At 48.8% G+C, this 26,459-nt stretch overlaps 1 protein-coding gene across 2 annotated transcripts in view; it reads left to right on the top strand.

The window, feature by feature from the left end:
• The first annotated feature begins 17,713 nt into the window (after nucleotides 1-17,713).
• Nucleotides 17,714-26,459, top strand: part of LOC139227173 (mitochondrial dicarboxylate carrier-like) — a 34,609-nt gene continuing 25,863 nt past the window's right edge. Inside the window, exons 1-2 of one of the 2 annotated variants that reach the window (XM_070858237.1) lie at nucleotides 17,988-18,066; nucleotides 19,041-19,511. Coding sequence is in view for 1 of the 2 variants with exons in the window: in XM_070858236.1 (XP_070714337.1) it covers nucleotides 17,977-18,066 (90 nt within the window). In the remaining variant the exon portion in view is untranslated. Of the gene's footprint in view, nucleotides 18,067-19,040; nucleotides 19,512-26,459 lie in introns of both variants that reach the window. The other variant, XM_070858236.1, reaches the window with a different exon arrangement.

The raw sequence follows: 26,459 nt of genomic DNA on the forward strand, positions 1-26,459 counted from the left end.
CATGCACAAGTACCTCCAGGTCCCGCTGTACTGCGACACTTTGCAATCTTTCTCCATTTAAATAATAACTTACTCTTTGATTATTTCTGCCAAAGTGCATGACCTCACACTTTCCGACATACTTCATCTGCCAAATTTTTGCTCGCTCACTTAGCCTGTCTATGTCCTTTTGCAGATTTTTTGTATCCTCCTCACACATTGCTTTTCCTCCCATCATCAGCAAACTTGGCCACGTTACACTCCGTCCCTTCGTCCAAGTCGTTAATATAGATTGTAAATAGTTGGGGTCCCAGCACTGATCCCTGCGGCACCCCACTGGTTACTGGTTGCCAACCCGAGAATGAACCATTTATCCTGACTCTGTTCTCTGTTAGTTAGCCAATCCTCTATCCATGCTAATATATTACCCCCTCCGAAAGCATTTGTGGTACTTTTAAAGTCTTAACACACAAAGTTGGAGATCAGCCACGTTCAGTTCTTCTGAATTGCATCGAAAGGTTTGTCCCTTTCATTTAACCGATAGAGAAACGCGGGCTGGAGGATTCTGTGGGACTCGCTGCTGTGCAGTGTGTGCCGTACACCACAGTTCTGGTGGTGGGGGTGTGGGTTGAAAGTGTTTGCGTTCAGTGATGTGTCCCGAGTGGTCCAGGGCGCTCTCGGGGCAGCTTACGGAAGGGGAATCTTTGTGCAAGTGTCTGTGATGTGGTGCTTTTGACCGGGTGGCGTGCCGATGTGAATCAGATCGAGGTTAGAAGCTTGGACTTGGTTGGTCGAGTGAACCAAAATATTTTAAAACGAAGAGATCGAATGATCGTTGCTGCGGGCTTGTGGGCAGGCGTTTGCCGACCTTGCATTCTGGACAGTGAGATCGGACTGCATTAAAAGAAACCATCGATTCGCCGCTCTCTGAATTCTTCCCCGCCCCTCCCTCCCTCTCTCCCTCGGTCTTTGAGTCTGCAGATTTGGTCTCCAGGCTGTCGCTGGATCCCTGTAAGAAGGGGTTGTGGAAGGTTGTGCTGAACTCGGAGGGGTGGAAATTTGGTCAATTGCCACCTCTGTTCGTGCCCCCGAGGGGCAGTAATGGCGATGGTAATGTTTTCCGGGCGAGCGGCCAGCTCCCTGCGCCCCGCCCTCCTCGGGACATCCGGCGCTGGGTTTGTGGGGGGCGCGGAGCAGTACTACCCGGGAGAGGCGAGCCGGTGTGTCGTGTCGTGCCCCCCTGGTTGCGACACCGTTCTTAAATTTGGTTTCTGGGTGGCCCGTAACGCGCCCAAGTGGCACCGCCTGGGAAAGCGGGCGGCCCGAGCTGCACCGGTGACGGTGAGGGAAGGAACATCTACCTGAGGTAAGTGCAGTTGTTTTTTATTTTAACGATTTATGTTTACGTGGTGTTGGTAAGGTATCGGGAATGTTTTGTTGGTTTTTTTTGCCGATTTATGCCCCCCGCCCCCCAGCGAGGCCTCCCATCGGGCACTCCGAGGCCGGCTCTTTAGCTCGGGATTTTCAGTAGCTCAGCCGGCCTCGCGCCCTCAGAGATCTGGGAACGCCTCCCCTTAGCGCTCCGCCTCACACTCTGGGCCCAGCTGCTGAATTTTGTGGATGCAGGCGCAAACCATTTCCCGCGCAAAATTTACCGTCCCGCCGCCATTAGCGTCCGAATTAGCCCCCAACCGAATTTCCACCCCGGGGTCTTCTGTACTGGATCACTCATAACTAGCTTGGAGAGACTGACCAGATTTATCACCTTAATGTTGGAGTCTTTTCAAAATTGTAATTTTGCAATTGGACGCACTCGCTGCAATGCAAGGCTTGGCTTGCATTGGAACTCCAGTTTTCTCCACTTTTTCCTGAAAGCGCTGACTCCGAATAGACACAGGACAGAAGGTGGCCCATCGTGCCTGTGTCGGCTCATTTAAAGAGCCAATTAGTCACACTCTCCTCTCTGCCCTTGGCCCTGCAAATGTTTATTACCCTTTAGGTATTTATCCAATTCCCAGTTGAGAGTTATTACTGAATCTGCTCCCACCGCCCTTTCAGGCAGCGCGTTCCAGATCCCCTCAGCTCGCTGCGTAAATCAAAAGTTCTCCATCGCCTCTCTGGTTCTTTTGCCAATTATCTTCAATCCGTGTCCTCTGGTTACTCAACCACCTGCCGGTGGGGTGGAAACTCCCTATTTACTTTATCAAAACTGTTTGTTATTTTGAACACCTCTACTCTAAGGAGAACAGTCCCAATTTTTCCATTCTCCACATAACTGCAGTCCCTCATTCCTGATACCATTCTGGGAAATCACCCCTGCACCCTCTGAGGCCTGGACATCCTTCCCGGGATGGTGGGACTGACCTATCAAGAAAGACTGGATCAACTGGGCTTGTATTCACTGGAGTTCAGAAGAATGAGAGGGGACCTCATAGAAATGTTTAAAATTCTGACGGGTTTAGACAGGTTAGATGCAGGAAGAATGTTCCCGATGTTGGGGAAGTCCAGAACCAGGGGTCACAGTCTAAGGATAAGGGGTAAGCCATTTAGGACCGAGATGAGGAGAAACTTCTTCACCCAGAGAGTGGTGAACCTGTGGAATTCTCTACCACAGAAAGTAGTTGAGGCCAATTCACTAAATATATTCAAAAGGGAGTTAGATGAAGTCCTTACTACTCAGGGGATCAAGGGGTATGGCGAGAAAGCAGGAAGGGGGTACTGAAGTTTCATGTTCAGCCATGAACTCATTGAATGGCGGTGCAGGCTAGAAGGGCTGAATGGCCTCCTCCTGCACCTATTTTCTATGTAAACGGTGGGGCCCAAAATTGGACCTAATACTCCGAACTGAGACCCAGCCAGTGATTTATAAAGGTTTAGCTTATACCTTCTTTGCCTTTGTAGTCTACACCTCCAATTATAAAGCCCAGGATCCCGTATGCTTTTTTAACATCCTTATCAACTTGCTTTGCCACCTTCAAAGATTTGTATACATACGCCCCCAGGTCTCTCTGTTTCTGCACCCCCTTTAAAATTGTGCCATTTTGTTTATTTTGCCCCTCATCATTCTTGCTACAGAAATACATCACTTCACACTTCTCTGCATTAAGTTTCATCTGCCATGTGTCTGTCCATTTTACCAGTCTGTCTATGTCCTCCTGAAATCTGTTACTATCCACCTCAATGTTTACTACATTTCTGAGTTTTGTGTCATCTGCAAACTTTGAAATGATGCTCAGTTTCCCAACGTCCAAGTCATTAATATCATAAAGAGCAGTGGTCCGACTAGCTACCCCTAGGGGACAACACTGTATACACCCTCCAGTCTGATAAACAAGCGTTCACCACTACTCTCTGCTTCCTCTCCCTCGGCCAATTCCGTATCCATGCAGCCACTGTCCCTTTAATTCCTTAGGCTGCAATTTTGCGAGCAAGTTTTTTACGTGGTACTTTATCAAATGCTTTTTGAAAGTCCACATACACAACTCAACCGCTCTACCCTCATGAACCCTCTGTTGCTTCATCAAAGAACTAAATCATGTTACTCAAACACGATTTGCCTTTATCAAATCGGTGGTGGCTTTCATTTATTAACCCATCTTTTTCCATGTAACAATTTTGTTCTGGATTATTGTCTCTAAAGGTTTCCCCTGGCCTGTTATTTCCAGGTTTAGCCCTCCTTTTTTGAACTGGAATGTAACCTCTGCCGTCCCTAGTCTAATTCCGCTCTCAACAACAAAAAATTAAATTTATATAGCGCCTTTAACAAAGTAAAAACGCCACAAGGCGCTTCACAGGAGTGTAGTCAAACAAAATTTGACACCGAGCCATATGAGATATTCGGCCAGGTGACCAAAAGCTTGGTCAAAGAGGCAGGTTTTAAGGAGCGTCGTGAAGGAGGAGAGCGCGCGATGGGGAGGTTTAGGGAGGGAATTTCAGAGCTTGGGGCCGAGAGAGCTGAAGGCAGTGCTGCTAATTCTGTCAATCTCAGAAGTGCTGGCCTTGGTGGGGGCAATTGTAACTGGACGATGGTGTAAAATGAATTAACCGCCCTTTATACACCACGCCCTATTATTCTCTCCAGTGACATGAATGGAAAGTATATAATTCGCTAAGTCGACACTGCCAGTTTTACACCATTGCCTCAAATTAAAATTACCCCCAGTGTGGCTACATTGTCCACGCCGGCCGGTCTGTGTGATTAATGAGAGAAATCTGACAAATTATGGTCAGTTTCCGACTGGACCTGCTTCCCTCTCCAGCAACTTGAGCATAAAAATCTCGGCTGCTACTGCAGTGCCATGCTGAGGGAGTGCTGCACTGTCGGAAGTGCTGTCTTTCCGATGAGACGTTAAACTGAGGTCTTCTCTCAGGTCGCCGTAAAAGATCCCATGGCACTATTTCAAAGAAGAGCAGAGGAGTTCTCCCAGGTGTCCTGCCCAATATTTATCCCTCAAGCAACATAAACACAGATCATCTTAATCATTAACACATTGCTATTTGTGGAAGCTTACTATGTGCAAATTGACTGCTGCGTTTCCCAGTGACTACAGTCCAAAAGTATTTCATTGGCTGTGAAGCGTCCGCTGGTTGTGAAAGGCGCTATATAAATGTAAGTTTTTCCATTTGGGGGACACAGCTTACAGCACTGTCCCTTCAGCAGTGAGTGCCAGATTAAATATACAACAAAAGAGGTGTAAAGTGCTGATGTTGGCCTGAGATCCTTCATGGGTCACTGGGGAGCAAGAACCTGTCTTGACTTTTGGATATTAAACTCGCCCGCACTGCTGAAGGGGCAATGCTGTAAGCAGCACTGCCCCCTGGTGGGGCCTCCTCCTGATGCCAGGTGCAGCATCAAACCAAGAAGCGAAACTCACTCAAGGCCAGGGCTGCGACAAAAGTTCTTTCAGTGCTCATGGTTCACGGGAGAAACCGTATGAATGCCGTGGAGGAGGGACACCACTCCCAGCCCATCATCCCGTTATTCACTGGGATGTTACCTGAAGGGGTGGTAGAGGCAGAAATCCTCACCACATTTTAAAAGTACTTGGATGTGCACCTGAAGTGCTGTAATCTGCAGGACTACGGACCTAGAGCTGGAAAGTGGGATTAGGCTGGATCATCATCATAGAAAATAGGGGCAGGAGTAGGCCATTCGGCCCTTCGAGCCTGCACCATTCAATATGATCATGCACCTTCAGTACCCCGTTCCTGCTTTCTCTCCATATCCTTGATCCCTTTAGCTGTAAGGACCACATCTAACTCCCTTTTGAATATATCCAACAAACTGGCCTCAACAACTTTCTGTGGTAAAGAATTCCACAGGTTCACAATTCTCTGAGTGAAGAAGTTTCTCCTCATCTCGGTCCTAAATGGCTTACCCCTTATCCTTAGACTGTGGCCCCTAGTTCTGGACTTCCCCAACATTAGGAACATTCTTCCTGCATCTAACCTGTCCAATCCTGTCAGAATTTTATATGTTTCTATGAGATCCCTCCTCATTCTTCTAAATTCTAGTGAATATAAGCCTACTCGATTCAGTCTTACTTCATATGTCAGTCCTGCCATCCCGGGAATCAGTCTGGTGAACCTTCGCTTCAATCCCTCAATAGCAAGAATGTCCTTCCTCAGATAAGGAGACCAAAACTGAACACAATATTCCAGGTGAGGCCTCAGCCAGGCTCTGTACAACTGCTTTAAGACCTCCCTGCTCCTAAACAAATCCTCTCGCTATGAAGGCCAACATACCATTTGCCTTCTTCACCGCCTGCTGTACCTGCATGCCAACTTTCAATGACTGATGTACCATGACACCCAGGTCTTGTTGCACCTCCCCTTTTCCTAATCTGTCACCATTCAGATAATATTCTGCCTTCCTGTTTTGCCACCAAAGTGGATAACCTCACATTTATCATCATAGGCAGTCCCTCAAAATCGAGGAAGACTTGCCTCCACTCTAAAAGTGTGTTATTTGTTGGCTGGCATGGACACGATCGGCCAAAATGGCCGTCTTCCATGCTGTAAACTTCTATGATACGATTATCTGGGATCCTGTTTAAGCGCAGCCTGCACAGAGCAGTCAAGCAGTATCAGCCGTGTGGATTATAATAGGTGATACATGTTTACTTCATAAGCTATTTATTATAATGGTGCAAGTTAGGCAGAGAATAAAGGCCACAGATTTCAGTTCTCAGGAGACTCAGTCTCCTTTCACAAGAAAGAACACACAGGACCTGGAGGCGATCATTCAGCCCCTTGAGCCTGTTCCGCCATTCAATTAGATCATGGCGGATCTGTATCTTAACACCACCTACCCGCCTTGGGTCCTTAACCCTTAATATTGTCAAACAAAATTCTATCAATCTTGGTTTTGAAACTTCCAATTGACCCCCCCCCCCCCCCACACACACACACACACAGCCTCAACAGCTGTTTGGGGGAGAGAGTTCCAGATATACACTACCCTTTGTGTAAAGAAGTGCTTCCTGACATCATTCCTGTGTGGCCTAGCTTGAATTTTAAGGTTATGCTCCCTTGTTCTGGATACCCCACAAGAGGAAATAATTTATATCTCTCTCTATTGTGTCAGCCGTGGCTCAGTGGGAGCACTCTCTCGCCTCTGAGTCAGAAGGTTGTGGGATCAAGTCCCACTCCAGAGACTTGAGCATAAAATCTAGGCCGACACTCCAGTACTGAGGGAGCGCTGCACTGCTAGAGGCGCTGTCTGCCTTCTTAGGTGTACTTCGAACAGCAGGAGAGTTATCCCCGGTGTCCTGGCCAATATTTATCCCTCGATCAACATCACCAAAAAAAAACACATTATCTGGTCATTATCACATCGCTGTTTGTGGGAGCTTGCTGTGCACAAATTGGCTGCTGTGTTTCCTACATTACAACAGTGACTACACTTCAAAAGTACTTCATTAGCTGTAAAGTGCTCTGGGAGGTTGTGAAAGGCGCTATATAAATGCAAGTCTTTAGTCCTATAGAAAGCGCCTGTGACACAGGTCGAGAGTTGGTTATTAATGCTGCTCGGAGGGCAGTGTTTGCCCAGCAACCGTGCAGCAAGTGAAAGGGCTGCACTACAGCTGTTGATGCATCATTCCATTGGTGGGAGCGATTCAGAATAGTCTTGTCAGCAAAGTGTCGAAAGTCATGACAAGCAAATAAAGTCAAACAGTACATGAGGGCTCCACCAGAACCCCAGATGATGTTGAACCACAGAAAAACACGTAGTGTTGCAATCGATGGAGTATTAAACCTGTTCCTAAATAGTTTTTTTTAAATGAAGTCCCCTGACAAACAAGCCCTCTGAATTGAGTTTGTAAAGTATTGCAAAAGGTCACATTGGGTAAGAGACTAGGTTTTTAAATGTGTAAATTTAAAAGTGCAGACAACGTGCAACAGGTATCGGGTTCGAAGGCTGCACAGAGCAGGAGAGATAGGAAATGAAAACGTGTGCTTAGTGACATCAAGCCTGCGTGTTAAAAGTCTGCAGAGTGTGGGAGGAAGTGGGGAGTTCCACAGTCTTACGGTGGTAGGCAAGAGCAAGGCAGATGTATGACGCTGCAATTTAGTCCTGATTCGTGCCAGTTGTGGCTCAGTGGGCAGCACACTCGCCTCTGAGTCAGTAGGTTGTGGGTTCAAGTCCCACTCCAGGGGCTTGAGCACAAAAATCTAGGCTGACACTCCCAGCGCAGTGCTGAGGGAGTGCCGCACTGTCAGGGGTGCCACCTTTCCAATGAGACGTTAAACCGAGGCCCTGTCTGCGCTCTCAGGTGGATGTAAAAGATCCCATGGCACTATTTCTAAGAAGGGAGAGTCATCCCCGATGTCTTCCTGGCCAATATTTATCCCTCACTGAAACAGCTTCTCTGGTTGTTATCACATTGATGTTTGTGGGAGTTTGCTGTGCACAAGTTGGCTGCTGCGTTTCCGACAGTGCAACAGTAACTACACTCCAAAAGCACTTCATGGGCTGTACAGCGCTTTGAGACATCCGGTGGTGCTATATAAATGCCAGTCTTTTTTCTTTTTAATTCCAACTCGGGGAGTAGTTAGGGAGGGTGTCATAGGTTACTGCTGAGAATCGGATTGAAACTGGAAAGCTCCCATGAATTAAATCCTTCAGAGTTTGGCTAATAAATGTCGGCAATTACTGTTTAACCAAAAAAAATTAAAAATTGAAGCTGTTAATCCTATTATTGTAAAAGATTGTAATTCTCTCACCTCCCCCACTTGTAGGCTTGTCTTCTCGCAGTATCGGTTGCCCTCAGTATCCTGCTCAAGTGTCCATTCCATTATACATGTGTGAGCCTTGACAAGAGCGTCAGCAAGCTATTTGACTGTGGAGGCATTGCACAGTTTTTTGTCCCTACCTTACACCCATACACACATCATTGGATAGTGATCGGGGGCTGGAGCCTTGTCCAGTTTCCCAGTGGGTGGATCATTCCCAACTCTGAGTCAGAAGGTCGTGGTTTTAAATCCCACCCCAGAGACTTACGAACATAATCCAGGCTGATGGTCCGGTGCCAGTACTGAGGGAGCGCTGCACTGTCGGAGGTGCCGTCTTTCGAGTGAGACGTTAAATTGAGGCCCCATCTGCTCTCTCCGGTGGACGCAAAAGATCCCGTGACACTATAGCGAAGAAGAGCAGGGGAGTTCTCCCCGGTGTCCCGGCCAATATTTATCCCTCAACCAATATCACTAAAAAAGCAGATGATTTGGTCATTATCACATTGCTGGTGTGTGAAAGCTTGCTGTGCGCAAATTGGCTGCCGTGTTTCCCACGGTGACTACACTTCATAGAATGATAGATTAGGACAGCACATGGGGAGGTTATTTCAAAGAGCAATCCAGTTTGTTCCATTCAACGTTCCCGCCAAGCTGCGTGGCCGTACAGCTGACTGGAGGTCCCTCACAGGACACTCACCGGCTTTACCATGGAATTAAACGCTCACGCTCAAAGATTTAATGGGCTACGCTGCATGCCAAAAAATAAATGACCAAACATTGGTCCCATTGCCCCGCTCTTTCCCCACATCTCTGAAAAAACTTTCTCCCATCAAATACTTACCTAATTCCCTTTTGAAAGTTACTATTGAATCTGTAACCACTACCCAATCGGACAGTGCATTCCAAATCCTAGAGTTCGACCTGTTGTTGTTCCTCCAACTTACATATTTTGTCCAACTTGTGGCTTATTTCTCAAGCCATCGTCTCAGAATCAACTGCCCCTCTTAGTTTGGTATCATCTGTCGATCTGGCCAATTTGCATTGTGAACCATGAATCACTAAATTTAAATGAGACACAGTAACAGGTCCCAACAATACTCCCTGGGGCAGTCCACTCCATCCCTGTGTTACTCTGACATAACCTGTCGAACTAGTACACACTGTTGTGTATCTGTAAAGCATGCACTCCCATGTTCTGCCACCAGAGAGCGCATCCCCTGAAGTCCCAAGGAATCCCAGCATCCCTTGGGAGCACTGTATATAAGCCAGCCCCTAAGGCCTGTTCCTCACTCTGCAGTGTCTTATTAAAGACTGAGGTCACTGTTACTTTAAGCTCCCGGTGTGCAGTTTCATCTGTGTTAGGAACACAATAACTGGCGACAAGAATACGAATCCAACGCAAAGATGCAGCAAACTGTGGGCATCCTGGAGAAGTTCTCGGAGGGTGAGGACTGGGAAGCCTATGTCGAACAGCTAGACCAGTACTTTGTAGCCAACAAGATGGACGGAGAAGGAAGCGCTGCAAAAAGGAGAGCGGTCCTCCTCACAGTCTGCGGGGCATCGACGTATAGCCTCATGAAGATTCTTCTGGCTCCGGTGAAACCCACAGATTAAGTCGTATGAGCAGCTGTGTACACTGGTTCAGGCGCATCTCAACCCGAGGGAGAGCGTGCTGATGGCGAGGTATCGGTTCTACACGTGCCAGCGATCTGAAGGTCAGGAAGTGGCGAGCTACGTCGCCGAGCTCAGGCGACTTGCAGGACAATGTGAGTTTGATGGCTACCTGGAGCAGATGCTCAGAGACTTTTTTGTACTGGGCATTGACCACGAGACCATCCTACGAAAACTTTTGACTGTAGAGACACCGACCCTCAGTAAGGCCATTGCGATAGCACAGGCATTTATGTCCACCAGTGATTACACCAAATAAATCTCTCACCACACAAGTGCCAGCAATGTTCATATATTAACTGGAACTGTGCGAGTCGAAATGTACAGGGCAGAAACCACGAGTCTGCAACTGCCAGCAGGCCTCAGGTGACCCAGATGACTCAGAGTCCACAACAAAGGATGAATGCAAAGCAATTCACACCTTGTTGGCGTTGTGAAGGCTTCCATTCAGCCTATTCATGCCGCTTCAAAGGGTATGTTTGCAAGAGCTGTGGAACGAGCTGCAAGCTCTGCAAAACCTGCTAACCACCACGTGGGAGAGGAAGATCAGTCCATGGTGGATCAAAGCAATTTCGAGCCTCAGAGAGAGGAGGCAGATGCTGAAGTACACGGGGTGCACACATTTTCGACGAAATGTCCACCTATAATGCTAAATGTAAAATTGAATGGTTTACCCGTAGCCATGGAACTGGACACTGGCGCTAGCCAATCCATCATAAGTAAAAAGATGTTTGAGAGACTGTGGTGCAACAAAGCACTCAGACCAGCCCTGAGCCCCATCCACACGAAACTGAGAATGTACACCGAAGAGTTCATCACTGTCCTGGGCAGCGCCATGGTCAAGGTCACCTACGAGGGCACGGTGCACGAACTGCCACTCTGGATTGTCCCGGGCGATGGCCCCACACTGCTTGGAAGGAGTTGGCTGGGCAAAATCCGCTGGAACTGGGATGACATCCGAGCGCTATCACATGTCGATGAGGCCTCATGTACCCAGGTTCTTAACAAATTTCCTTCCCTTTTTGTGCCAGGCATTGGAAACTTTTCCGGGGCGAAGGTGTGGATCCACTTGGTCCCAGAGGCACGACCCATTCACCACAAGGTGCGAGCGTTACCTCACATGATGAGGGAGAGAGTGGAAATCGAGCTGGACAAGCTGCAACGTGAGGACATCATCTCCCCAGTGGAATTCAGCGAGTGGGCCAGCCCGATTGTTCCAGTGCTCAAAAGTGATGGCCCGGTCAGGATTTGCGGCGATTATAAAGTAACTATTAATCGTTTCTCGCTACTGGACCAATACCCGCTACCTAAGGCAGATGACCTATTTGCGACGCTGGCAGGAGGCAAGACGTTCACCAAGCTCTACCTGACTTCAGCCTACATGACGCAGGAGCTGGAGGAGTCTTCGAAGGGCCTCACCTGCATCAACACGCATAAGGGACTGTTCATCTGCAACAGATGCCCATTTGGAATTCGGTCAGCTGCAGCGATCTTCCAAAGAAACATGGAGAGCCTACTCAAGCCGGTACTACGCACGGTGGTTTTTCAGGACGACATATTGGTCTCGGGTCGGGACACCGTCGAGCACCTACAAAATCTGGAGGAGGTCCTCTAGTGACTGGATCGCGTAGGGCTGCAGCTGAAGAGGTCGAAATGCATCTTCATGGCAACAGAAGTGGAGTTTTTGGGGAGAAAGATCGCGGTAGACGGCATTCGGCCCACAGACGCCAAGACAGAGGCTATCAGGAACGCGCCCAGGCCACAGAACGTCACGGAGCTGCGGTCATTCCTGGGACTCCTCAACTATTTTGGTAACTTCCGACCGGGGTTAAGCACCCTCTTCGAGCTCCTACATGTGTTATTGTGCAAAGGTGAGAACTGGGTATGGGGAAAAAAACAAGTAATTGCTTTTGAGAAAGCCAGAAACATTTTATGCTCCAACAAGCTGCTTGTATTGTATAACCCGTGTAAAAGACTTGTGCTAGCATGTGATGCGTCGGCGTACCGAGTCGGGTGTATTACGACAAGTAACGTTGCAGGGAAGTTGCAACCTGTCGCCTATGCCTCCAGGAGCTTGTCTAAGGCCGAGAGGGCCCACAGCATGATTGAGAAAGAGGCATTAGCGTGTGTGTTCGGAAAGAAAATGCATCAGTCCCTGTTTGGCCTCAAATTTGAGCTGGAAACCGATCACAAGCCCCTCATATCCCTGTTCGCTGAAAACAAGGGGATAAATACTAATGCCTCAGCCCGCATACAAAGGTGGGCACTCATCCTATCAGCAAATAACTATACCATCCGCCACGGGCCAGGCACCGAGAACTGTGCGGATGCTCTCAGTCGGCTACCATTGCCCACCACGGGGGTGGAAATGGCGCAGCCTGCAAACTTGTTGATGGTGGTGCAGCCCGCAGACTTGTTGATGGTCATGGAAGCGTTTGAAAATGATAAATCACCTGTCACGGCCCGCCAGATTAGGACTTGGACCAGCCAAGATCCTCTGCTGTCCCCGGTAAAAAACTGTGTACTGCATGGGAGCTGGGCCAGCATCCCCATTGAAGTGCAAGAGCCAATCAAGCCGTTCCAGCGGTGTAAGGATGAGATGTGCATTCAGGCAGACTGCCTGTTATGGGGTAACCGCGTAGTGCTACCCAAAAAGGGCAGGGGGACGTTCATCTCGGATCTCCACAGCACACACCCGGGTATAGTAATGATGAAAGCGATAGCCAGATCCCACGTGTGGTGGTTCGGTATCGACTCTGACTTAGAGTCCTGTGTACGGCAATGCAGCTTGTGTGCTTAGTTGAGCAACGCGCCCAGAGAGGCAGCACATATATTTGTGCTCCTGGCCCTCCAGACCATGGTCGAGGATCCATGTCGATTATACGGGCCCGTTTCTCGGTAAAATGTTCCTGGTGGTGGTGGATGCTTTTTCAAAATGGATTGAATGTGAAATAATGTCGGGAAGCACTGCCACCGCCACCATTGAAAGCCTGAGGGCCATGTTTGCCACCCACGGCCTGCCTGACATACTGGTCAGTGACAACGGGTCATGTTTCACCAGTGCCGAATTTAAAGAATTCATGACCCGCAATGGGATCAAACATGTCACCTCGGCCCCATTTAAACCAGCCTCCAATGGGCAAGCAGAGCAGGCAGTACAAACAATCAAACAGAGCCTTAAACGAGTCACAGAAGGCTCACTCCAAACCCGCCTGTCCCGAGTCCTGCTCAGCTACTGCACGAGACCCCACTCGCTCACAGGGGTGACCCCGGCTGAGCTACTCATGAAAAGGACACTTAAAACCAGACTCTCGCTGGTTCACACCAACCTGCATGATCAGGTAGAGAGCAGGCGGCAGCAACAAAATGTAAACGATGGTCGCGCCACTGTGTCACGGGAAATTGATCTGAATGACCCTGTGTATGTGCTAAACTATGGACATGGTCCCAAGTGGATCGCGGGCACGGTGATAGCTAATGAAGGGAGTAGGGTGTTTGTAGTCAAACTAGACAATGGACAAATTTGCAGAAAGCACCTGGACCAAACAAGGCTGCGGTTCACAGACTGCCCTGAACAACCCACAGCAGACACCACCTTTTTCGAGCCCACAACACACACCCAAAGGATTAACGACACCACGCCGGACCAGGAAATCGAACCCATCATGCCCAACAGCCCAACAAGGCCAGGCTCACCCAGCAGCCCTGCAGGGCCAACAACACGCCAGCCCAGCGAGGGCACAGCCAACACACCAGAACAGACATTTGTACCGAGGCAGTCCACCAGGGAAAGAAAGGCTCCTGACCGCCTCACCTTGTAAATAGTTTTCAGTTTGACTGGGGGGGGGGGAAGTTATGTTGTGTATCTGTAAAGCATGTACTCCCATGTTCCGCCACCAGGGAGCGCATCCCCTGAAGTCCCAAGGGATCCCAGCATCCCTTGGGAGCACTGTATATAAGCCAGCCCCTAAGGCCTGTTCCTCACTCTGGAGTGTCTTAATAAAGACTGAGGTTACAGTTACTTTAGTCTCCCTGTGTGCAGTCTCATTTGTGTTAGGAACATAATACACACGGTTTTTTTTTATCCTTTGGTCTATAATTTCCCAGGTTAGGTGGGAGGGTGGCCAGTGCCCTTGGAATTGTACTGCCACAAACAGGCAACTCCTTCAGGAGGGGGGAGAGCTCCGGGGTAGAACATAAGTGAAATATGCTAACTGCAGCAAAGTCCCTGGTCACTCCTGCATTGCGACATCCTTTGGCAGAGACGGTGTATCTGGGAAGGTAAATGAATAACTCTGTGAATTGTTAAATGGTTGTGTCCGGTGCCAGAGCAAGGAATTTGGACCGATGGCTCAAAAGGACAAAGGTTGACTTAAAGGAGTTAAGTAAATCCAAGTGCCATTTTACTGACACACAAGTTAATTCTTTTTTTAAAGAACTTTCATTACCACAGTTTACTATTGAGGGGAAAAGTATGTATATAATTATATAGAATGTACAGCACAGAAGCAGGCCATTGATCCAAGGGGTCCGTGCCGGTGTTTATGCTCCACCTCCCCCCACCCTCTTCATATCACCCCATCAATATTTCCTTCGATTCCTTTCTCCCTCATGTGCTTATGTAGCTTTCCCTTTAATGGATCTATGCTGTTCGTTTCAACCACTCCATGTGGTAGCGAGTTCCACATTCTAACCCCGCTCTGAGTAAAGAAGTTTCTCCTGAGTTCCTTATTGGATTTGTGAGTGACCATCTTATAGTTATGACCACGAGTTTTGGATTCCTGCACAAATGACAACATCTCTATTTCTACCCTAGCAAACCCCTTCATAATTATATAGACTCTATCATGTGACCCCCTCGGCCTTCTCCTTTCCAGAGAAAGAAGCCTTATTAATATGAATCCACCCCGAGATCTCAGATGCAGTGGGCGTGACCAAACCGAGGTCTGTATCTCAGATCGTACAAGTATAGAATCAGAGGATGGTTAATGAAAGACTTGGCTTTATATAGCGCCTTTCATGACCACCAGACGTCTCAAAGCACTTTACAGCCAATGGATTACTTTTGGAGTGTGGTCATTGTTGTAATGTAGGTTACAGCACAGAAGGCGGCCATTCAGCCCATCGAGCCCGTGCCGGCTCTCAGCCAGTCCCACTCCCCCACCCTTTCCCTGTAACCCTGAAATTTGTTTTCCTTCAGATACTTATCCAACTCCCTTTTGAAAGCCACAATTGAGTCTGCCTCCACCACCCTCTCGGGCCGTGCATTCCAGATCCTAACCACTCGCTGCATAAAAAAGCTTTTTCTTACTTCGCCTTTGGTTCTTCTTCCAATCACCTTAAATCTGTGTCCTCTGGTTCTCGACCCTTCCACCAATGGGAACAGTTTCCCTCTATCTCCTCTGCCCAGACCCCTCATGATTTTGAACACCTCTACATTATATATATTTTCTGGGAAGTTGTAGCTTGTGCTGCAACAAGTTTATTTCCAGTTTGGTGTCCACCCCTGCCTCTCATATTCCCGAGTTGTTTATCGACAGTAGTAAAGGCAAGGTTCCTGAAATCCCGAGGGCTTTCTCTCGTCGTGACTTCAGCGGGAAATGGGCTGAACATCCCAGAGAGACGGCGCACATGTCTGTTTAACGCCATTTCCCCGAGGCTTCTGCGACCTGCTGCCAAAATGAGAGCAGGAGGTCTTGAGGAAACCCTGTGGAATTTCCAACCCCGTGTTCTTGTGACAAGCTGAAGCTCTTTCTACCCATTGACCCTAACCCTAAGCTCTTTCTACCCATTGACCCTAACCCTAACCCTAAGCTCTTTCTACCCATTGACCCTAACCCTAAGCTCTTTCTACCCATTGACCCTAACCCTAAGCTCTTTCTACCCATTGACCCTAACCCTAACCCTAAGCTCTTTCTACCCATTGACCCTAACCCTAAGCTCTTTCTACCCATTGACCCTAACCCTAAGCTCTTTCTACCCATTGACCAAAACCCTAAGCTCTTTCTACCCATTGACCCTAACCCTAACTCTAAGCTCTTTCTACCCATTGACCAAGACCCTAAGCTCTTTCTACCCATTGACCAAAACCCTAAGCTCTTTCTACCCATTGACCCTAACCCTAACCCTAAGCTCTTTCTACCCATTGAGCAAAACCCTAAGCTCTTTCTACCCATTGACCCTAACCCTAAGCTCTTTCTACCCATTGACCCTAACCCTAACCCTAAGCTCTTTCTACCCATTGACCAAAACCCTAAGCTCTTTCTACCCATTGACCCTAACCCTAACTCTAAGCTCTTTCTACCCATTGACCAAAACCCTAAGCTCTTTCTACCCATTGACCCTAACCCTAACCCTAAGCTCTTTCTACCCATTGACATCCCGAGTGGGGAATTCCATCCGCACTCCCCTGGGCCTTCAAAGGGATTGCGTGTTTTTACAGGTGGAGAATTTAAACCCGGATTGAGTTAATTTTGGAAATACGCGGCAGGTCAGGCAGCGTCTGTGGAGAGAGAATGTGTCAGGCCGATGAGCTTTCTTCAGGCTGGACGATGTTCGAGATTTAACATTTTAAATAACTAGCCGTGGGGCAGTGAGGATGAGGGACTTCAGTTACGTGGATAGACTGGGGAAGCTGGGGTTGTTCTCCTTGGAGCAGAGAAAGTTGAGAGGCGATTTGTTAGAAGTGTTCAAAATCATGAGGGGTCTGGACAGAGTAGATAGAGAGAAACTTCCCATTGGCGGAAGGGTCGAGAACCAGAGGACACAGATTCAAGGCGATTGACAGAAGAACCAAAAGCGACATGAGGGAAAACTTTTTTTGACGCAGCGAGTGTTTAGGATCTGGAATGCACGGCCTGAAAGGGTGTGGAGGCAGATTCAATCGTGGCTTTCAAAAGGGAGTTGGATAAGTACCCGAATTGCAAGGCGAGGGGGAAATATGCTAACTCCAGCAATGACTTTACAGATCACTTTTTTTTCTTGCGAAATGCAGCTGAAGTGCAAGAACAGGACACATCCAAAGCGGAGAAGACAGATGAACAATAAAAACTAACTGGTATCGAAAAAGTTAAGAAAATCTGAAATAAATAGAAAACACTTGAAATGGATAACAGGAGAGTCAGCGCCAGGGGAAAAGACATGATGTTTCAGAGTTGGACTGGCTGAAGTGGTTTTGCAGAGAGCTGGCACGGGTTCAACGGGCTGAATGACCTCCTTCTGTTGCTGTGACCATTGAATGATTGAGTGGAGGGATTAGAGACATAGAAAATAGGTGCAGGAGTAGGCCATTTGGCCCTTTGAGCCTGCACTGCCATTCAATAAGATCACGGCTGATCATTCCCTCAGTACCCCTTTCCTGCTTTCCCTACATACCCCTTGATCCCTTTAGCCGTAAGGGCCATATCTTAAGGGCCATATATTAGAACATAACATAAGAAATAGGAGCATGAGTAGGCCATACAGCACCTCGAGTCTGCTCCGCCATTCAATAAGATTGTGGCTGATCCGATCATGGACTCAGCTCCACTTCCCCGCCCACTCCCCAAAATCCCTTATCGTTTAAGAAACTGTCTATTTCTGTCTTAAATTGATTGGCAAACAAGGGCCAGAATGGTAAAGTGCCAGGCACCAGCCTTGTACATCTTTGGCCATGTCAGGGGCACTGGAGCACAGCACGTGCCGGGTCCGTCATCAAATGATACAATCAGCTGTCAATCAGCGCGGTATTCCCCCACCCACCTCGCCAGCTGATTGGCGGGCGGCCTGCGGGGGCCTTAGCTGCGATAGGCGGAGGCGGCTGTCAGTCAGCGCGCTCCTGCCCGGGCTACGTTCCATTCGCTGCAAACCCGCTCCCAGATTGGGCGCGTTGCAAACGGCCCCTTCCTCCCACGCCTTGCAGTGGCTTGAATGCAGCGGATTGCAGCCGGGCTGGGGCCGCTGGCAGTGTCTGTCACCGTGCATTTAGCTAAGGGGAGGGCGTCCCGCTCTCTGCTCCCGGCCAGGCTTGTAGCGAGGGTTGCATAAGGCGCAAGGCCACGGTCAAAGGAGCACGGCTTCATCCCACCCCTACTCCTCCCCTCTCTCAGAGACATGCCGGAGAAGCGAATCTCCCGGTGGTATTTTGGAGGCTTGGCATCCTCCGGCGCGGCGTGTTGCACCCACCCGCTGGACCTGCTGAAGGTGAGTTGGCCAAGGTGTGCTGCACATGCCTCGGTTGGGTGTGGGGCGTGTGTGTGTGTGTGTGTAGTGTAGGGGGTGGGTGTTTCGAGCTAATACTGTGTGTTTGGGTGTGTGGTGTAGGGGGTGTTTCTAACTGTGTGTGTGTGTGTGTTCGCATGCTATGTACTTCAAAGCAGCAGCAACTGCCTGGTCGTCTCTGCATGTAAGAGAGAATTGAAACTTCTCCTCTTGCTTTCCCACATCACTCAGTTTATTGGCCAACCGCTTCAATGGGGAGGACCTTGCATTTTCTTGTAACAAGCTAATTGCAGCAACCTTCCTTTGCACTTGACCAGGCAGCTAGAATCCACACAGGCCCCTGGTCACAAGGCTTCCTGGCAATTTAATTATAGAGATTTTTTTTGTCTCAATGCTTTTGAGCAGTGGTACTGATAGAGGGAATGGCTCTCTCTATCAAAGCCTGACAGTCTGTTATAAATAAGAATTTGTTTTCCTGTACAGGTCTCGTGTGACATGATAACACCCTGTGTGTGTGTGTGTGTGTGTGTGTGTGTGTGTGGGGGGGGCATGTTTAGTTAATCTTGTATGTTTAATGTTTACAGTGATAGTTTCTGCCCAATGATGTATGTTTCTCACCCACCCTATAACTGGGACTGTAGTGGGTAGCACACTTGCCTCTGAGTCAGATGATTGTGGGTTCAAGTCCCACTCCAGGGACTTGAGCAAATAAATCTAGGCTGACACTCCCAGTGCAGTGCTAAGGGAGCACTGCACTATTGGAGGTGCTGTCTTTCGGATGAGACGTTTAAACGTCTGCTCTCAGGTGGATGTAAAAAAATCCCATGGCACTATTTTGAAAAAGAGCAAGCAGTTATTCCTGGTGTACTGGCCAATATTTATCCCTCAATCAACATAACATATAAATGTAAGTCTCTCCAACTTCCTGTCAGTGATTCTGCCCTCTTCTGATGCAGGGACTTAAGACCACCGGACATCTCAAAGTACTTTACAGCCAATGAAGCACTCTTGGAGTGGGAAACGTGACAGCCAATATGCACACAGCAAGCTCCCACAAACAGCAAAGCAATAATGACCAGATAATCTGTTTTTGTAATGTTGATTCAGGGATACCTGCCCACTTCGCAAGCCGATTGGAGAGTGGTCTGCGGGGCTTTTGCTGTAATAGAAGGAAGCGGCAGTCAGTCAGTCAGTCAGTCGCGCCCCCCCAGCCCGGGCTATGTTCCATTCGCTGCCCGGGAGCCGCGTGCTGAAAACCTGCCCGGCCTCACCTAAGGACTCTGTGAGCTGTTGTGCTGTGAATCTGAGAGTGCTGAATCTTTGGAATTTGCTACCCAGAGGCTGTGGATGCTGAGTCGCTGAATATATTCAGGACTGAGATTGATACATTTTTGGGATCTGAGGAAATCGAGGGATCTGAGGATCAGGTGGCAAAGTGAAGTTAGAATCATAGAATGGTTACAGCAGGGAAAATGGCCATGCGGCCTGTGCCGACTCTCAGCTAGTCCCACTCCCCCGCCCGTTCCCCGTAGCCCTGCTAATTGTCTTCATTCTGACCTTATCCAACTCCCTTTTGAAAGATAAAACCGACTCTGCCTCCACCACCCTCCTCGGGCAGCGCATTCCTGATCTTAACCACTCGCTGCGTAAAAACGTTTTTTCTTATGTTGTCTTTGGTTCTTTTGCCAATCACCTTAAATCTGTGTCCTCTGGTTCTCGACCCTTCTGCCAATGGGAACAGTTTCTCTCGATCTACTCTGTCCAGACCCCTCATGATTTTGGACATCTCGATCAAATCTCCCCTCAACCTTCTCTGCTCCAAGGAGAACAACCCCAGCTTCTCCAGTCTATCCACGTAACTGAAGTACCTCATCCTTGGAATCATTCTCGTAAATATTTTCTGCACCCTCTCTAAGGCCTTCACATCCGTCCTAAAGTGTGGTGCCCAGAATTGGACACACTGCTCCAGTTGGGGCCGAACCAGTATTTTATAAAGGTGGTTCATAACTTCCACAATTTTGTACCCTATACCTCTATTTATGAAGCCCAGGATCCCGAAAGCCTTTTTAACTGCTTTCTCAACCTGCCCTGCCACCTTTAACGATTTGCGTACACGTAGCCCCAGGTGCACCCCTTTTAAGATTGTACCGTTTTGTTTATATGTCCTCTCATTCTTTCTACCAAAATGCATCACTTCACATTTTTCTGCGTTAAATTTCATCTGCCACGTGTCTGCCCACTTCACTGTCTTCCTGAAATCTATCACTCTCGCCTCCTCACTGTTCACTGTACTTCCAAGTTTTGTGTCGTCTGCAAATTTTAAAAAGTTGAGGTAGAAGATCAGCCGTGATCTTATTGAATGGTGGAGCAGGCTCGAGGGGCCATGTGGCCGAGGGGCCATGTGGCCGACTCCTTCTGTTTCCTATTTCTTCTGTTCTTGTGCCTGGGCGCCCTGCTCCCAGCCCAGCGCCAATGCTGAAAGTCAAGTGCAACTCAATGGCACGAAGCCCGAGATCGGGAAGTTGGAACGAGAACCAACCAGTCCACACGTACTCCTGGCCTTTCTGTGCCAGTTTTCCACTGTGACTTGTGACCTGTAGTCATGAAACCATGCCCCTCTGTCCTAAGGCACCAGTCTTTCAACCACTCCGATCTCCTCCACATTGGGGAAAAATCTGCTGTGCCTCCTGTAAAATCCAGTGTCTTTAGCGTCCGGGTCTGCACTAGATATTATCCTGGGCTGAGCATCCACTTCTCCCCTGGAAGTGGCCCCCCTGTTCCTGACAATCAGGAGTTTATCTTTACTGCCCAGTATCTAGTTGTGCAGTAGCATGATCCAGAGTTCTATCCACGGGTCACTGCAATTAGGCACATGTGGTTACAGGCCTCGGCTGCAGCACTGTGTCCAATTCTGGGCACCACACTTTAGGAAGGATCTCGAGGCCTTGGAGAGGGTGCAGAGGAGATTTACCAGAATGGTACCAATGATGAGGGACTTCAGTCACGTGCAGAGACTGGGGTAGCTGGGTGTAATGTATTTACTTCATGGATTCTTGCTTAAGAATTCATAGTAACACATTGCTGTTAAGGACCAGTTGGTTTATTAACAAAGGTTTAACAATCACACTACACATTACCAGTTCATCCACAACCGCATACCTCATCGTGGATGAACTGGTAATGTGAAGTGTGATTGTTAAACCTTTGTTAAGTCTTGTGAACATCACGTGACTGGCTAAGCCACTCACAATGCAACAGCTCTACAACTATTTTTTGGTAGAACGTTAATTCGAGTGCCCCCTTTTGTAAGGGCACAAATTAACTAACAAACATTAAAGGGTACCTTGACATATCAAATTAAATTAAAATTCTGTTCCCTGTTGAAATGATGCACTCCAGTCCCTCCGGCGCCCACCTCTCGCGGAAGGCCGCGAGCGTACCGGTGGACACAGTGTGCGCCATCTCCAGGGACACCCTGGCTTGGATGTGACCGTGGAAGAGAGGCAGGCAGTCGGGCTGAACGACCCTCTCGACCGCCCGTTGCCTGGACCGGCTGATGGCCCCCTTGGCCCAGACAATAGCTCTACAATATGTGAGCATACATTACACTGGGGTTGTTCTCCAGGGGCAGAGAAGGTTAATGGGAGAATGAATAGAGGTGTTTAAAATGACGGTGGGGTTTTGATGGAGTATATAAGGAGGGTCGGTAACCAGAGGATATGGATTTACGGTCATTGGAAAAAGTGCCGGAGGGGTGAGGAGGAGAATTGCCTTTATGCAGCGAGTTGTGATCTGGAACGCACTGCCTGAAACGGTGGTGGGAGCGGATTCAATAGGGAATTGGATAAATATGTGAAGGGATGAAAATTTACAGGGTTTTGGGGAAAGAACGGAGGAGGGGTATTAATTGGATAGCTCGTCCAAAGAGCCATCATGGGAACAATGGGCCGAATGGCCCCCTGTGCTCTCAGATCCTGTGCTTCTCAAGTCCTCCGAAAGGTGGACTGATTAACTTCTTAGTGAGACGAAGCCAAAAGTTACAACACAAATAATAAAGATGCCACACTGTCCTTGTTTGTGAGCTAATTTAACTCCTTTGACCATGAATTACGCTAGACATGGTTGGCTCTATCTTGGAGGGCAAGGCCCCATCTGTCACTCACAGGAGATCTTGAAGAGCCTGCCTTGACCCACGTAGTTCATGTCCTGTTGTGTCCAGTACGTGACCTCGCAGTTCTCTGTTTGGGGATTGGTCAGTATTGCTGCCAATTAAGTGGGCTCGACTCCTCCCTCTGGGTGGGATCCCTTGGGAACGATTGCTCACTGTCTTCAAATGAAGGACTTTGTCGGCCAACGAGAAATAAACTACTACAACAACAGAATCACTGACTGTCAGCCGTGGCTCAGTGGGTAGCACTCTCTCCTCTGAGTCAGAAGGTTGTGGGTTCAAGTCCCACTCCAGGAATTCTTGAGCACATAACCTAGGCTGACCCTTGGAGCTGCACTGTCAGAGGTGGTCTTTCGAGTGAGACGTTAAAACTCGTTTGCCCTCTCTGGTGGATGTAATAGATCCCATTTGCACTATTCTCCCCGGTGTCCTGGCCAATATTTATCCCTCAATCAACATCACTGAAGCAGATTATCTGGTTTTTATCACATTGCTGTGTGCAAATTAGCTGCCGCGTTTCCCACATTACCACAGTGACTGCACTTCAAAAGTAATTAATTGGATGTAAAGCGCTTTGGGGCGTCCAATGGTCGTGAAAGGCGCTATATAAGTGCAAGACTTTTTCTTTTCGATCTCCTGTGATGAAGAGGGTGGCATGACATACGATTGTCATGTTTTGCTGCTCACTCACTCTGTCTCTTTAAGCCGACCGCTGCATTGCTGTGAGGAAGTGTAATTAGAATAATCCTGCTGATTGTAGCTGCGTGTGAACCAATATTTATCCCACAATCACAAGAAACAGATTATCTGGTTATTATCATATTGCTATCTGTGGGAGCTTGCTGTGTGCAAATTGGATGCCGCGTTTCCCACATTACAACAGTGATATAAATTTCTGCTAATTCTCGCCGTCTGTTTCTCTCCAGTTTTTAAATCCGTGGACAAGTTTTTAAGTCATTTACCAGACGGTTTATACATCGAATACTTCAACAACAAAATAAGCTTCATTGACCGTAAAGTGCTTCGAGATGCCCCTGAGCTTTTGAAAGGAGCTATTGAAATGCAAACCTTTCTTTGTCTTTCTGCGTAACCCTGTGTGCACGCTCCTTTGGCACTTGTGCCCAGATTCCGACAGCCCATTCAAAAGCAAGTCTGTTAGAAAAATATCTTTTGAAAGAACGGGAGCAAATGGGCGGGGAGGGGGGAAGGAATAGAGAGAGAGAACGAGATAGAGTGAGTGCTGTCAGTCACGATCGCAGTCCTGAGCGATTCTAGCCACAACTTGATAGGACAATCGCGAGTTTTACAGACGGAGGGTTTTGGGAAGCAGGGGGCGCGGGGTGAGTGTCTTGGCAATGTTGCGCTTGGAGCTGAATGATTGTGTGCTTTCAAAGTTGCTGCTTTCCATTACTTGATAGCTTCTCTCACAGACACAGGCACGTTTCCTGTCCCCCTCATTGGTCCAGAGAGTCAGGTTTCACAGCTTGCTGGAGCGGAGCACTGATGGTGTTGCCAAACTGTAAATGTTTTATGGTTCCGGCCAAGTCCTTCTTACTAATTATAACCGCACAATGATTCCTCAGTTTTATCGCTGTCTCTGTGTATCTCTCATATTTAATGAGCGACCAGGCTGTGCGGGGATAAGGGAGGCCATGCATCTTATTTTTGGCTGCACTGACAGACTTTCATTTATATAGCGCCTTTCACGGCTGCCGGACGTCTCAAAGCGCTTTGCAGCCAATGGAGTAATTTTGGAGTGTAGCACTGTTGTAATATAGGAAATGCGGCAGCCAATTTGTGCACAGCAAGTTCCCACAACAAGCAATGTGATAATGACCCAGATAATCTTTTTGTTATGTTGATTGAGGGATAAATATTGGCCAGGACACCGGGGATAACTCTTCTGCTCTTCTTAGAAATAGTGTCATGGGATCTTTTACATCCACCTGACCGAGCAGACGGGGCCTGGGTTTAACATCTCATCCGAAAGATGGCACCTCCGACAGTGCAGCGCTCCCTCAGCACTGCACTAGAGTATCAACCTAGATTTATGTGCTCCAGTCCCTGGAGTGGGACTTGAACCTAAGCCCATCTCTGTCCTAGTTTTCCCCATTCCCCCCCCCCCCCCCCCGAACCCTTTACTTACCTGGTATCCTTTAGAATGTCGTTAGGATTTAACATCCATCACCGCTCGTGGCCAAGTACCCCTCACTCAGAGCTGTATGTGTGGAGTTTCACCTCCCTGAAGCTCTCTGCGATTCTGGCACCTTTTTAAGACGCCCGCACAAACCTGCCCCAAGATCTCCGTTTGTGGCTCGGTGTTGCATTTTGTCTGATGATTGCTCCCGTGAAGCGCCTTGGGACGTTTTACTCTGTTGCAGGCACTATATAAATGTAGCTTGTTTATGTACCTGGTGCTTATCCTCAAATCATGGCCTCTTGTTTTTGACTTGCTTGCTTTGTCCTTTCCATCATTTTAAGCATCAATTCCAGTGAAGCTGTTCTTGCACTTTCTTCAATCCCCCCCCCCCCCCCCCCCACAACGGTAGCCCCCCCGATGGTGGGCCCCCAGCCCCCTGATGGCACTCCCGATGTGGCCTGTTGATCATGAGACTCTGGCCAGTAGTCCAGGGTCTAGAATGAGCGGCTGTCGCTCTGACATTCGATATGGGGGGGGGGGGGCAACCTACTTCTTTACCCAGAGGTGAGGTGGTGGAATTTTTAATGATCTCAATGGATGTAAGCTTGGGGGCCAAAAGACCACCGGGGTTCCATTAACCTACAGAGCGCCAGGCACGATTCCACCCTCCGATAGCGAACTTGGCACAAATTGGCACACTGCCTTGCTGAGGTTTCTGGGAGAAGGGGGTCGGACTGTATCCAGGAGAGAGGGGGGGGGGGTCAGTCTGTATCGGGGGAGGGTGGAGGGGTTTGTCAGGGAGGGGGGGGGTGGTCTGTATCGGGGCAGGGGGGGGTTGTATCGGGAGGGGGGTCTATTGGGGGTGTTATCGGGGGGGGGGGGGTGGAGAGAGTCTGTCTGTATCGGGGGTTCTGTATCGAGGGAACCGTGGGGTTGAGGGGGGGGGGGGAAGTTGTGGGATGTTGAGCATTTATATCCAGATACTTAATGGCTTTAAAAAAAAAAAAGTTGTGACTCGATCATTTCTAACTGCTCTTTGAGCCCTTCCTGCAGTAAACAGCATTGCATCGTGTAACACTCGGAGCGCTTACTATGCAAACCACGGCCTCGTTTATCGAGCCTGTGCTGCATTTCCTCCCCTTGCCAACTTTGTTTATCCTGTGAACTTTGTCTTGCTGCCAGTTTGACATTAACTATTAAGAGGCCAGGTATTGTGCTGATGTGTTTGGTGCCTATCGCCCAAAATTTCCCCACCTCCTCTGAGATGACCAACTCTCGTTGGGTTACAGCTGTTGACACCTGGCGTTGGCTACCCCGCCCAATTGACCATTCTTCACCTGCGAAATCCGCCGGTCAGGCCGAGGGTGGCGGGCTAGTCTTGGCCCTGGCCCAGTGGGTAGCACTCTCGCCTCGGAGTCAGAAGGTTGTGGGTTCAAGTCCCGCTCCAGGGACTTGAGCACAAAACTCCTGGCTGACACTCCAGGGCAGTGCTGAGGGAGTGCTGCACTGTCGGAGGTGCTGTCTTTCGGATGAGACGTTAAACCGAGTGCTCTCTCAGGTGGACGTAAAAGATCCCACGGCACTATTCGAAGATTATCTGGGTCATTATCACATTGCTGTGTGGGAGTTTGCTGGAACGTCCTGAGATCGTTTTCTCTGGTCCGGCCTGGCCCGTCTACCTTCATTACTGGCATGAGTGTATGTGCCGATCCCCATCCTATCCTTGCCTAACTCCACCTGCAGTCGCTCGAAAGCAATCAGGAACACTGGACCCTTTTTCCCCCATCCCTCCGTGGCCCAGGATTGCTCGTGTTCCCACCACTGCCCCAGCTGGTGTTGGCTGACTGGGCACGGAGGGGGAGGCGAGCCCGGGGCCCGGCTCTGTTGGTGAGATGTGGGTCCGCACAGCGAGAAGTAAGTGAGGATTAACACTTCTATTTTACGGAGCCCGTTACTTGCTGTCCACGTGCGGAGGATAACCCAGCTCCTAACCGTATTGTCCTTCTTCCAGGAGAGCTGGAACGGTCGGAAGGGAAGGGACACTTTGTATCTCCATTTGTCAGTGCT

Source organism: Pristiophorus japonicus, chromosome 16, assembly GCF_044704955.1.
Source record: "Pristiophorus japonicus isolate sPriJap1 chromosome 16, sPriJap1.hap1, whole genome shotgun sequence".
Lineage (NCBI taxonomy): Eukaryota > Metazoa > Chordata > Chondrichthyes > Pristiophoridae > Pristiophorus > Pristiophorus japonicus.